This window comes from Sphaerodactylus townsendi, linkage group LG10, assembly GCF_021028975.2.
Source record: "Sphaerodactylus townsendi isolate TG3544 linkage group LG10, MPM_Stown_v2.3, whole genome shotgun sequence".
Taxonomy (NCBI): Eukaryota; Metazoa; Chordata; class Lepidosauria; order Squamata; family Sphaerodactylidae; genus Sphaerodactylus; species Sphaerodactylus townsendi.
The window spans coordinates 78234693-78249316 of NC_059434.1; the positions used below are offsets into that span (position 1 = coordinate 78234693).

Here is a 14624-nt window from a genome sequence, read left to right on the forward strand (position 1 = left end):
TCTCCAGGCCCTACTTGTACCTTCCCAAACTGAATAAAATCCCATTACAAACACAGTTCTTTGTTGTGTCCCGCAGCTATTATGCAACCAACAGAAGCCGCCCATCCATTTCTGTATCCGGCTTCCTGCAGTGTTTTCTGACTCCAGCGCCGCTCTTTCCTCCCCTCTATCATTCAGGAGCCTCTCTTCAACTGCGCACGCACGAAATGGCGACCATGCCCTACATTTGGGCTTGAATGTAAACGAACCATAGAGTGCAACTAGGGGAAGGCTAGAACTGCGCGGACAGTTCAAACTTCCGGGACTGACTCGAAAGCCGCCATTGGTCAGGACGGCTCCAAGGGGCAGGGACTGGAGTTAGTCGCTCTGGCCGGCTCCTGCGCGGCACCACCACAGCCGCTCTCCCTCCCTCTCTCTCTCTGTGTGGAGACGGCCACGTGACCCACCGCGCCGCTGCGGTTCTTCCGGCGGCCATTTTAGGTTGGGACCATCGAGGCGGCGCCATTAAAGCGTGAGGAAGGAGCGGGAAGAAAAGCCCGCGATTCTCGGGCTGAGCGCAGCCGCCGCCGCGGTCCAGATCCCGGTCTCCGCCTCCCCTCTTTCTTTTTCCCAGCCGGGCAGCCATGTCGGAGGAGGAGGCGCAGTTCGCCAGCGACGTGGAAGCGGCGGAGGCTCCGGAGGCGGCGGAGCAGCTTGAGGGAGACGCGGCGGGCGAAGGCGGCGGCGACGGCGCCGAAGGGGGAGGCGGCGGCGGCGGTGGAGGAGGCGGCGAGTCGGAGGGAGCCAAAATCGACGCCAGCAAGAACGAGGAAGATGAAGGGTGAGAGGGACGGGTCTACTCGCGTGTAAATCTCCCTATTGGGGCGGATGGGTGTTTGTCGGCGGGGGAGGGATCTCCTCCGGGGGGGGGGGGGAGGGAGGACGCTATTTACACTATGCCCAGTGGCTTCAAACATAAGCATATACACAGAGAAGAAGAGTGAAAATGCTCTATTAATGTGCAACATTTACAGATATACTAATCTGTATTGTACAGATATACTAATCTGTAATCTGTATTGTACTGCTTATTTTCTAATACAGGTACAGATTTCATTTCCAAAAACAATTTTTTTCCAGAACATTGTAAGTCGTTTTAAATCACCAAAGTCCACAAAAGGAATATGGATTTTTCACTATGTATCTTAAATGTCCACAACTTGTAGAGAATGTATACATGTTCCAGACCAGAACCCTATCCGCGGTTGTGCGGGGTTTTCAGTTCTTCAATAATTTTAAACTGTTGGGCAAAGTGTAAACAGTCGGTCTCTCTATACCAGGGGTGTCCCACTCTGGTGCCCCAGATGTTCATGGACTACGATTCCCATCAGCCCCTGCCAGCTTGGCCAATTGCCCAAGATATTTTGTAAGAGGCAGGGAGGACAACCAGGTCCTTGTCTGTTCTCTGGGGTGGGAATGGCAGCAAATTTCCACTTGCCCCGGGCAGTCAGGCAGAAGACCTTTATTGGCTTGTGAAACATACCAGGCAACCGTAAGGTGTACACCGCCCAGAGCCCTTCGGGGATGGGGCAGTATATTAAGTAAATAAATAAAGCGTGCCATCGACACAACTCAGAACAAGCCCATAGCTGCAAGTTGCAAAAAGAGAAAGTAAAACAACTGTGTAGGCTTAAGCCGAGCCATATGCATTTGTGTGCGTATGTACAAATGCGTATATATATGTCTGCAAAGACAGTAGGCCATCTGCACAAGTCACAAGAAGTTTGGTAGGGCTTTATTGGTGTTTCTCTGAGGAGCTCAGCGAGAGGCTTCCGCACAGGGCTTAAGAGTTCTGTCGGGCAGCTTCAAAACAAATCTCCCAAGCTGTGCTTGGGTTGTGTGCGAAGTTCGAGCAAGAGCTGTGTGATACCAGCTGAAACAGCCCCGATTCTATTGGGTGAACTTTAGCTGGAGAGCCTGCACACAGTTCCAGATGGGCATAATAATAGAGGAAGCGTGGATTTTGCTGTGGAATGGCCACAGTGGCTTAACTTTTTAAGAATAGAAAAGAAGCTGTGTTCCCCAAGAACGTGCTTCTGTCTCCTGAAGAGTTTGAAATCCCCAGGCACACTGAAACGCACTGACATTTGTTGTGTTGTTGTTTTTGATAGGATGGCTCAAATCTTTATGCAGTCCTTGATCCCATCCTTCCTTTAAGGAGCTTAGGCTGGGATATGTGTTTTTGGTGTTTATTTTCACTACTGCCCTGGGTGGTGGGTTAAACTGATGGAGAAAGACTTGCCCAAAGATCACCTGGCTTGCTTTGAGTCATGGTCTCACTGGTCCTAATCTAGCACTCTTACCGCTACTAGACCATGCTGGCTTTCTTTAAAATGCCAGGCACTGTTGTTGGAGGACAGATGGAAGAACAATAGGCTTAACATTGGATTGTGATATCCTCAAGGCAGGGATGTCTATTTCTTCCAAAGTTTGTATATTTCTTACAAAGTTTGGTGATGTCACAATGGAAGTAATAACAGTGCCGTCATGGGAGTGTGTTTGCAGTAGTAGAGGGCTGTTTAAGAGGCGATTCTGTAGTCTTACAAATATAATACAAATATTTGATTAGTATTTTGCTGTTATTCACTGGTTGCTAGCTGCCCTGAGCCCTTCGGGGGAGGGCGGGATTTAAATCGAATAATTAATCAATCAATCAATCATTAAAACAAACATCTAAAACATATGTTTTAGCTTGCTTTAGGTTTGGGGTTTGGATTTGAATTCCTTTTTGGACACATTGCCCAAACTTCTTACAATAGTAATTACTGATTCTTGGCTCTGTGTCATTTTTTCCCCAGTTCTCGAGTTCTTTGCATTAACACAAGTACTTTAGGCACAGGTCTGTTTCTGTGCACGGTGTGGATGTTGAAAAAGAGCTTGGGCTAGATTGTTAGAGATGTCAAAAGAATGGAAGGATCTGATTAGAACTTGGAATGTTTAGGGCAGGGGTCTGCAACCTGCTGCTCTCCAGATGTTAATGGACTACAATTCCCATCAGCCCCTGCCAGCGTGGCCAATTTGTAGTCCATGAACATCTGGAGAGCTGCAGGTTGCAGAGCCCTGGTTTAGAGTCTTAGTGGGAATGGGGAACTGTATGATTTAAAAGGAAACACTGCCCATTTATTTAATGTGGGCATAATAGGCAGTCTGGCATGTAGGTGTGACTTTCGTATAGCAGATGGCAAACTGTCTTTTCAGATATATATAGATCTCCTTAAGCCTACACAGTAGAAGTGTAAACTTGCTACATGACTTGTGCACAAAAGTCCTGTGACGTTATACATTTGCACTGGAATTTAGTGTTTTGTAGAATTCTGTGACTTGAGGATAGCAGATTCCTTTTTGAGTCCTCGATTAATGTTAGTTATTTCCCTAACCCAGCCCTCCTTTGTTCCATCCTGGAGCGTGTCTTGACTTGCTGCTCCTGTGGTCCTGGCGTCACATCTGCCTTTTGTATTAGTGGCTGCACATGGTATTGTTTAGACAAGTGCCTTATTTTTATTTATTAGTTAGTTAGATTTTTATACCGCCCGATCCCAAAAGGGCTGTGCACAACACAAACTTCCCCGCACAAATAACCCAACCCAACCCCAGAACAGGTGGAGCAAATGGCAATACAGATACATAGTTTACAGATAATAAATATACAACTCCATTTGCTACCAGCTAAAAATCCATTAAAACTACGGTTAATACAGTAACAATAAAACAACGTCCAGCAAAGATCCTGCAGGGCCCGGACAGTTGGAGGAAGAGTGTTCCACCAGGCCGGGGCCAGCGCTGTAAAAGCCCTGGCCCGTGTGGAGGCCAGCCGCATCATTGAGGGTTATCAAAAATTTCCCATTGAAGGCAGTGCTAAAACACATTGCCCTTTTTCACAAGGGAGGTATCAGTGAGGTGGCAAGTAGCATAACTGTCATTCATTTTGGTTACATTATCTACCAAAGCTGTTTTCTTATTTTAAGTCTTTTGGCAATGCTTGTTCAGCCCAAACCATGTGTCCTCAGCCAAGATATATTTAGCTTATTGTGTAATCCATGAAAAAAATATATTTATAAACTAGCTCCTACTCATTTGCTCTCCTCTCATTATCTTTTTGAGGAACTGCGTCTTAAGAAATGACCCTGACTCAGATAGCCTGACCTCGTCTGATTTTGGAAGGTAAGAACCTTGGTCTGTATTTGGATGGGAGACCACCAGGGGATACCAGGGTGTTTGTGCAGAGGCAGGCAAAAGCAAACCGTTTCTGAGCGTCTCGTGCCTTGACAACCCATGGTGCCTGTGGGCACCATGGCACCCTCTGACCTCTTTTCTGGCATCCGCCCACTTTGTAGTAAGAGGGTAAGGCCAGGTCGGGCTTTTATCCAGCAAGGCTTCTGAAGCACTATTGGAGATTTGATTGGCTGGGCAGATTTTTTTAAAATGCTGCCTCTGCAGCAGCAGCTGCCACCAAAGCACAAAAACCGACAGGGTGATACTGAAGTTAAGCTGTGGCAATCATTTCCTGGTTGGCTGTGCCTCTTGTGGCAGCCATTTTGTTGTTATATCCACTGTGCTGCGTCAGAATTCCAAATGTGCCTGCAGGCTCAAGAAGCTTGGGGACCTTTGCCTTAAGCTGGCTGCTGCTTCACTGCAAACAAACACCCAAAGCAGCTGATTTCTATGCGTCCTTCTTAACTGCAAGACCTGTTACAGAGATATTCCAAGGGGATCCGCAGTGCATGCGGGGAGGCCAGCTGGCCATTGCTGTGGCAGTCTCAGCTTGCGCAAAATAGCACAGCTCTGCTTCTGACCAAGATTGTAATCATTTTCCTCAATTCTGTAAGGCCTGTTTTTTTGCGATGTGTGTGTATGTGTGTGTGTATGTTTGCTTTTGCCATCGAGTGGCAGCTGACTTATGGCAACTCCGTAGGGTTTTCTGGGCAAGAGACGTTCAGAGGTGGTTTGCCATGGCCTCCCTCTACATAGTGACCCTGAACATCTTTGGTGGTCTCCCATCCAAGTACTGACCCAGGCTGACCTTGCTTAGCTTTGGAGATCTGATGTGATCAGGCTAGCCTGGCCCATCTAGGTCAAGGGAGGCCTGGGTTAGCCCCTCTTCCTTTTTTCAAAGACTCATGGAAGAGACCCCAGTGGCCATCAAGTCCAACCCCCTGCAATGCAGGAGCATACAATCGCAGCTCTCCTGGCAGATGGCCATCCAGCCTGTCTTTAAAAAACTCCAAAGAAGGAGACTCCACCATACTCTGAGGGAGTGCATTCCACTGTAGCCCTTACTGTCAGGGAGTTTTCCCTTATGCTTAGGTGGAATCTCTTTTCCTTCACCTTGAACCCTTGTCCTAGTCTCTGAAGCCGCAGAAAACAAGCTTGCTCCCTCCCCAACATGACATCCCTTCAAATATCCAAACATGGCTGTCATGTTTCCTCCCTCCTTGCCTTCCAACCTCACCTAAGCCTTGCGTTTTGTAAATTCCATTGATTGAAATGGGTCAGTTTGAGGGACCCGAATGGCATGTGTAGCTGACTATGAGAAGCGGTGGCTGCGTGGTTTGAACTAATTTCCCGTTGGCAACGGCTCTTCACTTAAATTTGGTTGGAGCACATGAACTTTGGCTGGATTTTATGGGTTTCATGATTTTAAACATTCGTCCCCCCCAAATTTTGGGGATTGGCTTTCCATTTATCTAAACACATGCGTTCCATTTGGCTTTTAAAGATAGTTGACAGGAATTCACAAGAATATATCTCTGTACTCTGCTGATATGGCAGACTGCTTCTGTATGCTGTATACTTGGCGTTGTCTTTTGTAGAATTTTCAGACTGTTCTTGCTCTTGTTCTCCGGTAGAATTGTGCTCGCGGGCCACTTTTAAAAGCTACAATTGCTTCATTTCCCAAACTGTTAGTTTTTCTAATGTGGAAGGCATTTTTACTGACCGTGTTTAATATCCAGATTGCTCCCAAGGGAGAAACAGAATTGCCACTTTAAGAGTTAAGATCTTCATATTTAACATTAGAAGGCTATTAAACTCATAATATTTTCTGATACTCTAGAATAAAAATCTCTTCCACATAACTGTACAGCAGGCAGGGAATTAGAGTGTCACATAGTTCTGCACAGGGTGGAGTATCCTTATAGAATAATTTCACATCAGAAATAGTTTGCTCCGTTTGGCATAAAAATGCACGCACCTGAAGTTTTTGTCAGTTTTTTATTTTGTACTATTTAGCATTGGTAAAATAATTCATTTCTTAAGCAGCTGGTTTCTTTACTGGCTGCAGTATTCAATTAAATGGAGCTTTTCATAACGACAATAAAACTGAGTAATTGGGAAAGCTATACTAGTGTTAGAAGCGTTAGGTAGCAGGCAAAGTTACTGTCATATTTATGTGCTATTGGTCATAGTTTGAATAAAATGCACAGGAAGCTATGATGACTTTAGGATTATATTTTATGGTAACTATAATTAGAAAATATGGTCGTTAAAATTGAAAATGCTGAGAACGCGAAAATTAATCTGGTGTGCGCGCTTTAGAGCAGGTTCCTGAAGCCAAAAAAGGTTTTGTCAAAGTTTTCTTTTGAGCAATATTTTCTAGAAAAACTAAGCACTGTTTTCCAGAGAAACTAAGCCTTACCTGTTGCCTATATTCCCAGTCCTTTGCATCTGTGGCTCTGAAATATTGTCTTGACATGCTTGGTAATTACTCTTGTTGTGAAATGTGCATTTTTTTTATTTTCTGCAAGAAGAACGTAATGTACTGAAGCATCCAAGATAGCCTGTAGGCTAATCTAAGGACGTGCCTGCAGTGCGTGTAATCTTGTTTAATATGATGGCACGCATTCACTAGGGGGGCTGTTCTTTTCAGTCCTCCTGCAGAAAATTGTACCTGGATTCATTTTCTCTAGGCTTGTGCGACTGCTTCCTAAGGAAGTTTTAGCTGAGTCTTTCTGTGTATAGCCTCCCAGACCAGCGGAGTCAAATATGCGGCCTGGGAGCGAGATCTGGCTCCTTGAGAGGGCTTGTTAGGCCTGCGAGCCAGCTAAGACAATCCTCCCTGTCGCTCCTGATCTGGACTGGTGAGCCTGCTGCAGGCTTACCAGTCCGGGCACCCACCCTTCTCCAGATCTGGTCTGGCGAGCCATCCCCCCAATGCCAATCTGGGCTGGTGAGCCCACTGTGGACTTGCCAGCTGAGGCAGCCTCTCTCTTCCCCCACCCCACCAGTACTGACCACCTGCTGCAGTGGTGATCTGAGCTATTGAGGCTTCTGGCTTGCCAGCTGAGGTACTACCCCCCCCCCCTCCCCTCAGCATCTGACTTATCATGTAGCTCTGCTGGCAAAAACAGCTGTGAGGTGCTCTCCAGATAAGTAGCTCTTCAGCTGCTTCCTGATAGGTGAAGGGGTTGCCTTCTGAGGATGATTGGCTGTCCCTTTTTGAGTGGCGTTGTATGGTTGGATGCTGGCCACTGGACAGTGGTCCCTCTGTTCTTTTGGGTCCTTAGGTGTTACTTCCCCTCCAAACTGGGCCTTTTTTGCAAAGCTTTAGGGAATCTGGCATGGTTGGTGGCATATGAATGCTGTTGTCTGGCACTGCTCTTTAAAAAGTGGCTGAACATCTCGGTTGGTTTGAAAGCTTCTGTTTGGTGGTTTTGTTTGATTAGCAGAGACCTGTCCTGATTATATCATTGCTGTCTCATGTGAAAATCCTTGTAATATCCAAAACTTATTGATCTCAATGTATGTAGTTTTGTGTGTTGCTCAATCCTGTTACTAGAGTGTTGATTGTGTCCCCTCAGAAGAAGAGGACTTTGGATTTATACTCCCCCTTTCTCTCCTGTAAGGAGACTCAAAGAGGCTTACAATATCCTTTTCCTTCCCCCCACAACAAACAGCTTGTGAGGTGGGTGGGGCTGAGAGAGCTCCGAAGAACTGTGACTAGCCCAAGGTCACCCAGCTGGCATGTGTTGGAGTGCACAAGCCCCCACAGATCAAGTGGCAGAGCAGGGAATCACACCCAGTTCTCCAGATTAGCATGCACCTGCTCTTAACCACTACGCCACTTCTTCTCAGTCCAGTTATTATGATATTGTTTGTATGTCTGATATTGAATTTAGTTTTATAGTAATCATTTAGTACAAGTCAGGATTGTAGATTTGGATTTTTAAAAGATTGGTCCTAACCTAAAAGCATTAAACCCAACCTAGCTTAGTTCTGAAATACTGTGTTTCCCCAAAAATAAGACAGTGTCTTATATTAATTTTTGCTCCCAAAGATGCACTACGTCTTATTTTCAGGGGATGTCATATTTTTCCGCTCCACAGCTGCATTCTCTGGTGTTCTTTTCGACGGGCATGTTTCCAAACAAAAACTTTGCTACGTCTTACTTTCGGGGGATGCTTTATATTTAGCATTTCATCAAAACCTCTACTACGTCTTATTTTCAGGGGATGTCTTATTTTCGGAGAAACAGGGTGCATGTTTAGAATGAGAGTGGCATGGTATCTTGTCCCAGTTTGCTTCTTGAGTCTGGATATTTTTATTTCCTTTGAAACTCAACAGCTTTAAAACTTCTTTACAGGAAGATGTTCATTGGAGGGCTTAGCTGGGATACGACAAAGAAAGATTTGAAGGACTACTTCACCAAATTTGGTGAAGTTGTGGACTGCACCCTGAAGCTAGATCCCATTACTGGTCGGTCGAGAGGTTTTGGCTTTGTGCTGTTCAAGGAATCTGAGAGCGTGGACAAGGTATGTTTGTTTTTTGTTTTACTGGTGACTATTTGTCTAAAAAATCCAGTTCTTACATGTGTGTGAATCCAGTTCTCACATTTACACAATTTGGAATGATTCATTTTTGTGACTTTAAAAAAAAATTATAACTCTTTGCAGGTTATGGATCAGAAGGAGCATAAATTGAATGGCAAAGTGATTGATCCCAAAAGGGCTAAAGCGATGAAAACAAAAGAGCCGGTTAAAAAGATTTTTGTGGGGGGCTTATCTCCAGATACACCTGAAGAAAAAATAAGGGAATACTTTGGAGGTTTCGGTGAGGTAAGCCACCCCCTTGTCTGTTAACGGGAGTCGCTTAGATTTAAGAAACTGTTCTCGTAATCATATTTATCATATGCTAAACAGTTTAAGAGTGCAATATAAGCGTTCCCTCCCTTGTTCTGTTATCTTGTAATAGTGTAGGCATGCAGGAGCGGAAAGGACTTGATTATCTCGGCAGTATTAAGTACTTCTCCCCAATCCCGGTCACCACCCTGAAAAGTGTTTGGAGATTATGTTATTTTTCTTTGAAAGCTGGGTTACAACTTCAAGATAGCATCAGTTGCTTTAGGTGTAACCAGTCTCAGAGTGTGAGAAAAGAGTTAGCACATGAATGGATTTGGAAGACTGCTGAAATGGGCCCGGATGACTGGCAAATTATGAAAATAGCCTTTCTAGCATTTCCACAAGAACTGCTCTTTTCTGCACCTTTTCTAATGCAAGGCATTTTGAGAGGTGGCAGCCAGGATCGTATTTCAGTTGTGACTGAGTCATAGCTCTTTATTTAAAGTACATTTGGCGCTGGCAGTTCTTCTTTGAAATAACTAGGGAAGAGAATTGCTGTCTCTTTCAAAGGAGTCTTTTTCAGTGAAATGCCGTCACTCCAAGGCCCCTACTTTCCAGATAATCTTAGTAACTTGAGGCTCTTATTGGCGTCCACATCAGTTCACTTTGGGGCCAGGATTCTGTACTTTGCATCCTATTTACCATTTTTTTTGCCCATTCAGCCTGTTCAGCGGACTCCTTTTGGAGTTCTTTAATCCTTGTATAGATCACTGGGTGAATTACACTGCTATCAGCTTCTCCCTTCTACCATATGCTCTTTAACGAATCGTGGTAAGGTGATCTGCCCAGCTGTTACTGCTTAGCTGTTGCTGAGGGACTTTCAAGGAAACTCTTGACAGACTCTCCAAATCATATTTTTGCTGGGAAGAGGCAGGGACAGTTTTTGCACTTCCTGCAGCCCCTGCTGTCTCCCCTCCTTTCAACCGCCACAGTTTCAGAGTTCAGCAGGCTGCAGTGGGAGGGGGCCACCAGGAAGTGGGCTTCTGTAAACTCTGCACATGGCACAAAGGATTGAAGTGCAAGTATATGATACCTATCAGATTACCAGCTACATTTATGCCTGTGAACTCTTGAAGAGCTTCAGAAGAAGAAGAGGAGGAGGCGTTTGTATTTATAACCCCCCTTTCTCTCAAAGAGGCTCACAATCTCTTTTCCCTTCCCCCCTCGCAACAGACACCCTGTGAGGTGGGTGGGGCTAAGAGAGCTCTGAAGAACTGTGACTAGCCCAAGGTCACCAAGCTGGCATGTTTTGGAATGCACAAGCTAATCTGGTTCACCAGATAAGCCTCCACAGCTCAAGTGGCAGGGCAGGGAATCAAGCCCAGTTCTCCAGATTAGAATGCACCTACTGTTAGCCACTACACCGCGCTGGCTATGAAGCCATGGTTTTCTTTCCACTGTATTTAATGGTTCTGTCTAATAATGTTTTTCACCAGTGTACCTGGACAGAACATAGGCCAGTCCCTTCGCAAATTTTCTGGGTCTTTTATGTTACATAGGCTATTTTAAAATTCTCAGTATATTCCCACTATTATTCCCAGAACTTCCAATTTGCCCATCTTGGCATTGAGATTTATAGCAGTAGCATAAATGCAGCTACACGCTCTGATCCTCTTTATGTGCTTGGGACTCTAGCTGTGATGCCTCTCTCTGTCCGTACCCACAGCGACTTCTGCACTGTCCTAAATCTGAGGACGTAAAACATTCATCTCGTTATCCCTCAGGGATGAGTTATCCCAGACCAGATGCTTTTATGCTCTTGTTGGCTTTCCACCACAAGTCAGTTGAAAAATTGCTGCGACCTTTCTAATACTGTACTTGGGCTGGGAGTAATTAGTTTCCAGAGCCTTAGGGTACTGCCAGTTCAGTGGAATTGATGGGTGGTTTGCTGTTGACTTCAGTAGGATGTGGATCGCAGTTTATTGCTTCACCCTAAAAGACTTCTCATCTAATTGACTCAGACCAAAACTAAGTTAAATCTTAAGAATATAATGCCTTTAAGAGAAATTGCTGGTAACTTTTAATTTGCTGAATTTCTGTTTTGCGTCAAAAAATGACATTTCATAAGTATTTCAGTTCTATTTTGGGAAAGTAAGCGTTGCATAACTTTATAAGACCTTAAATTGGTTCTTAGTGACTTCTTGTTCCATGTACTCCCAGCCTTTTATGGGCTTAGCAAAATGACACGGGAATAATTAAAGTATTAAAGATGGGCAAGTTATCTCAGGAGCAGCTGGTCTGTCTTAAAACAGGTGACCCAAATTATCAGCGGCCTGCACATTGTTCAATTTGACTGTAACCAAAAATACAAGCGCAGTGTCCTTAGTCTGCTGTTTATCTGCATTTGTCTGTCAACCAGGTGGAATCAATAGAACTTCCGATGGACAACAAAACCAATAAACGCCGTGGATTTTGCTTCATTACTTTCAAAGAGGAGGAGCCAGTGAAGAAGATTATGGAGAAAAAATACCACAACGTTGGTCTTAGTAAAGTATGTTTGAGGCTTGTGCTTCCAGAGCATGTTTTGTGAGAGAGAGTCACTGAGCCCAACTCCAGCGATAACCGAGATGGCCTTGTGGCCAAAACCAGTAACATGTGGACAGAGCACCAGTAGAAAGTAGATTTTGATCCTGCGTTCTAGCGATGAAATGGCACTTGTAAGTTCCACCAGTGCAGCTTTAGGAACATGTACCACTTTTTCACTTTGTGTGACCAGTCAAGAGTTCTGGAAATTTAGAGCGACGTGTGTTAACTCTTAATGAGACTCTAAATCGCTTCTAACTGTATACTAGTTACCGCCTTGAACATCCACTTACAGTGATGGTCATTAAAATGACCTTTCCTGTGGACATGAGAGTTCATATAGGTTTCAGTTGTTGGTAAAAAAAACATTCTGGAACATCGCCTGTCCTTAACAATTCCAGTTGCTTTTCTCTACTCACCCCCCATCCTCCAGTGTAGTTATTTAATCTGTAGGTTGAAGCAGGCATCATTTTACTAAGAAGCACATTCTTCCTGGTCCAGAAACTAGTCTGACTTATCAACATAAACTAGTTTGACTTATCAACCAAGATTTCCTAAGTAAAGGAAAATAAAATAATGCTGCTAAATTACCCCACAAGTAAGAGAGAAGTTTGCTGTGTATGTCTAAAGTATCTCTGAGTCATGTATTTTTCTACTATAAATCTTTTTAAAACTTGTGCTGCCAAAAGTCTTGCTCTTCCTGATGTGTTGGCATTCTTCCATTGACACTCCAAAATTAATTGCTCGAACATAGAGTAAATGCTTAGTATTTTGCAGAACTGGCGAGCTACCTGTACAAGCTCCTCTTTTCCTCCTTTCAGTGTGAAATCAAAGTCGCCATGTCAAAAGAACAGTATCAGCAGCAACAGCAGTGGGGGACCCGGGGGGGATTTTCTGGAAGATCTCGTGGCAGAGGTGGAGGTAAGCTTGCCTGTTTGTCTACCTGCTGCACACCTGTTTGCATAATTGGCCTTCTGAAACAAAACGCCTGAAGGGAAATCCACTGTCAGTTGTGTTTCTGTTACACTCTCCTAACTCTGCTTAGAGTTGGACCGTTAGTTTCTTTCCCAGTTAAGCATTCTTGACAATCTATATGTGTGAAATGTTCACCAAGTTTCTCTATGAACTTGTGTACCTGATGGGCGATGTACAACCCTCTCTTTTTTTGATGGTGAAACATCTTCAACGGTTGTTTACTGACAGCTGCTCTAGGATTTTGGGAATTCTGTGGTACTTGGATGATGTTTGACACAACAGTTATACTTGAACAAGAGGGAAATTTATACAGCTGATTAGAATGTACTACATTATTTTGTGCTGTGTAGCCTGGTTTTTTTTAATTATTTACTTCATTTATGCCTCACTTTTCACCCCAGTGGGGGACCCAGAGCAGCTCCCCTCCTCCATTTTATTCTCACAACAACCGTGCAAGGTAGACTAGATTGAAAGTGTGATGCCAGGCACCTAGTGTGTTTCCACGGCAGAATGGGGATTCAGATCATTGTCTCCCAGATCCCAGCTGGACACTGAACCACTGTTTATTAGATTTATTTATTTACACCACATGAGCTCTCCTGCTACACCATGAGCCCTTAATCTGCATATGTTTTTTATTTAGAAATGTGGCCTGTTGATTTTTCCAGTTAACTGTGCCCACATGTTTATTGCTGTCAGACTGTGTGTGTAACTCTGATGATTCCCTTGCAGGCCCCAGTCAAAGCTGGAACCAGGGATACAGTAACTACTGGAATCAGGGCTATGGCAACTATGGCTACAACAGTCAGGGCTACGGTGGCTACGGAGGCTATGACTATACCGGCTACAACAACTATTATGGATATGGGGACTATAGCAGTAAGTATGCTGCAACACACTGTGTTTGGTTGGTGCTTGTGTATCTTCACTATGATTTAGAGCAGCGGTTCTCAACCTGTGGGTCGTGACCCCTTTGGGGGGTCGAACGACCCTTTCACAGGGGTCGCCTAAGAGACTCTGCATCAGTGTTCTCCATCTGTAAAATGGATAAATGTTAGGGTTGGGGGTCACCACAACATGAGGAACTGTATTAAAGGGTCGCAACATTAGGAAGGTTGAGAACCACTGACATAGAGGGGTTATGTTTTGTATGGCGGAGAAACATAGTTGAATGTCACCTTAAATCACCTTGCACGATGAAGAAACACAGTCGAATTTCACAAATGAAAAGTGCTGCAAGCGAAAGATATGTGTTGGAAACTCAAAAGATGATGGAGCATTGTGACTGTGTGTGAGATGGCCCTTGATTTCTCAGCCAATCAAGTGCTCAGAGAACAATTCTTGGCGGGGGGGTGGTCGAAGAGCGTCTCAGCACCCTGCTTATGCACTTTGAATGACAAATCCAAACAAAAGTCAGAGAACATCCAGTATTGCTGTGAGACTAGAGACGGAGGGAGACTGTTGCTCTGGGTTTTCTACTCCCAAGTAAATTGACTGTGACATAGAAGGTAGCAGTTTGGATTCCTCCTCTTAGCACAGATCTGATGAGATCTGACTGTGACTTTTCTGCTTTTTCTGCCCACTGCAGCCTTCTGAAACCCATCCCTTTACATTTCCCCCCTGAAATTAGCAGTTCCTGTGAGATTCCCCCCCCCCTTTTTTTGCCAAAATCCTCCCCGCCTCCCATCCCTTCTGATCATAAACAGGTTGTAGGGTGCCCGATCCATATATTTCCAGGAATACTGCAGGAAAGTTAGGATCTCCTGATCTCTTGACATTTTATTGATTTGATTTGATTAGAGTTTTAACCCCCTCCAACTAATTGGAGCTGGGGCAGGGGGCTAACAACATATCAGTACAATAACAATAAAATCATAATTCAATTAAAACTCAGCACACAGCCTTCAGCATAAAAATATCAGCAGCATTGAGGGCAGAATCCACCAAAACTGCATTAGTGGAATGCCTGGTGGT

General features: G+C 44.5%; 1 protein-coding gene across 4 annotated transcripts in view; it reads left to right on the plus strand.

The window, feature by feature from the left end:
• The first annotated feature begins 444 nt into the window (after positions 1–444).
• HNRNPD (heterogeneous nuclear ribonucleoprotein D) overlaps positions 445–14624 on the plus strand; it is a 16984-nt gene continuing 2804 nt past the window's right edge. For 2 of the 4 annotated variants that reach the window (XM_048509023.1, XM_048509024.1), the window contains exons 1-7: positions 445–820; positions 4141–4200; positions 8618–8786; positions 8928–9089; positions 11512–11643; positions 12497–12596; positions 13383–13529. In XM_048509023.1, coding sequence (XP_048364980.1) covers positions 624–820; positions 4141–4200; positions 8618–8786; positions 8928–9089; positions 11512–11643; positions 12497–12596; positions 13383–13529 — 967 coding nt within the window. In that variant the 5' untranslated portion in view covers positions 445–623. The remainder of the gene's footprint in view (positions 821–4140; positions 4201–8617; positions 8787–8927; positions 9090–11511; positions 11644–12496; positions 12597–13382; positions 13530–14624) is intronic. The other 2 variants (XM_048509025.1, XM_048509026.1) reach the window with 2 other exon arrangements.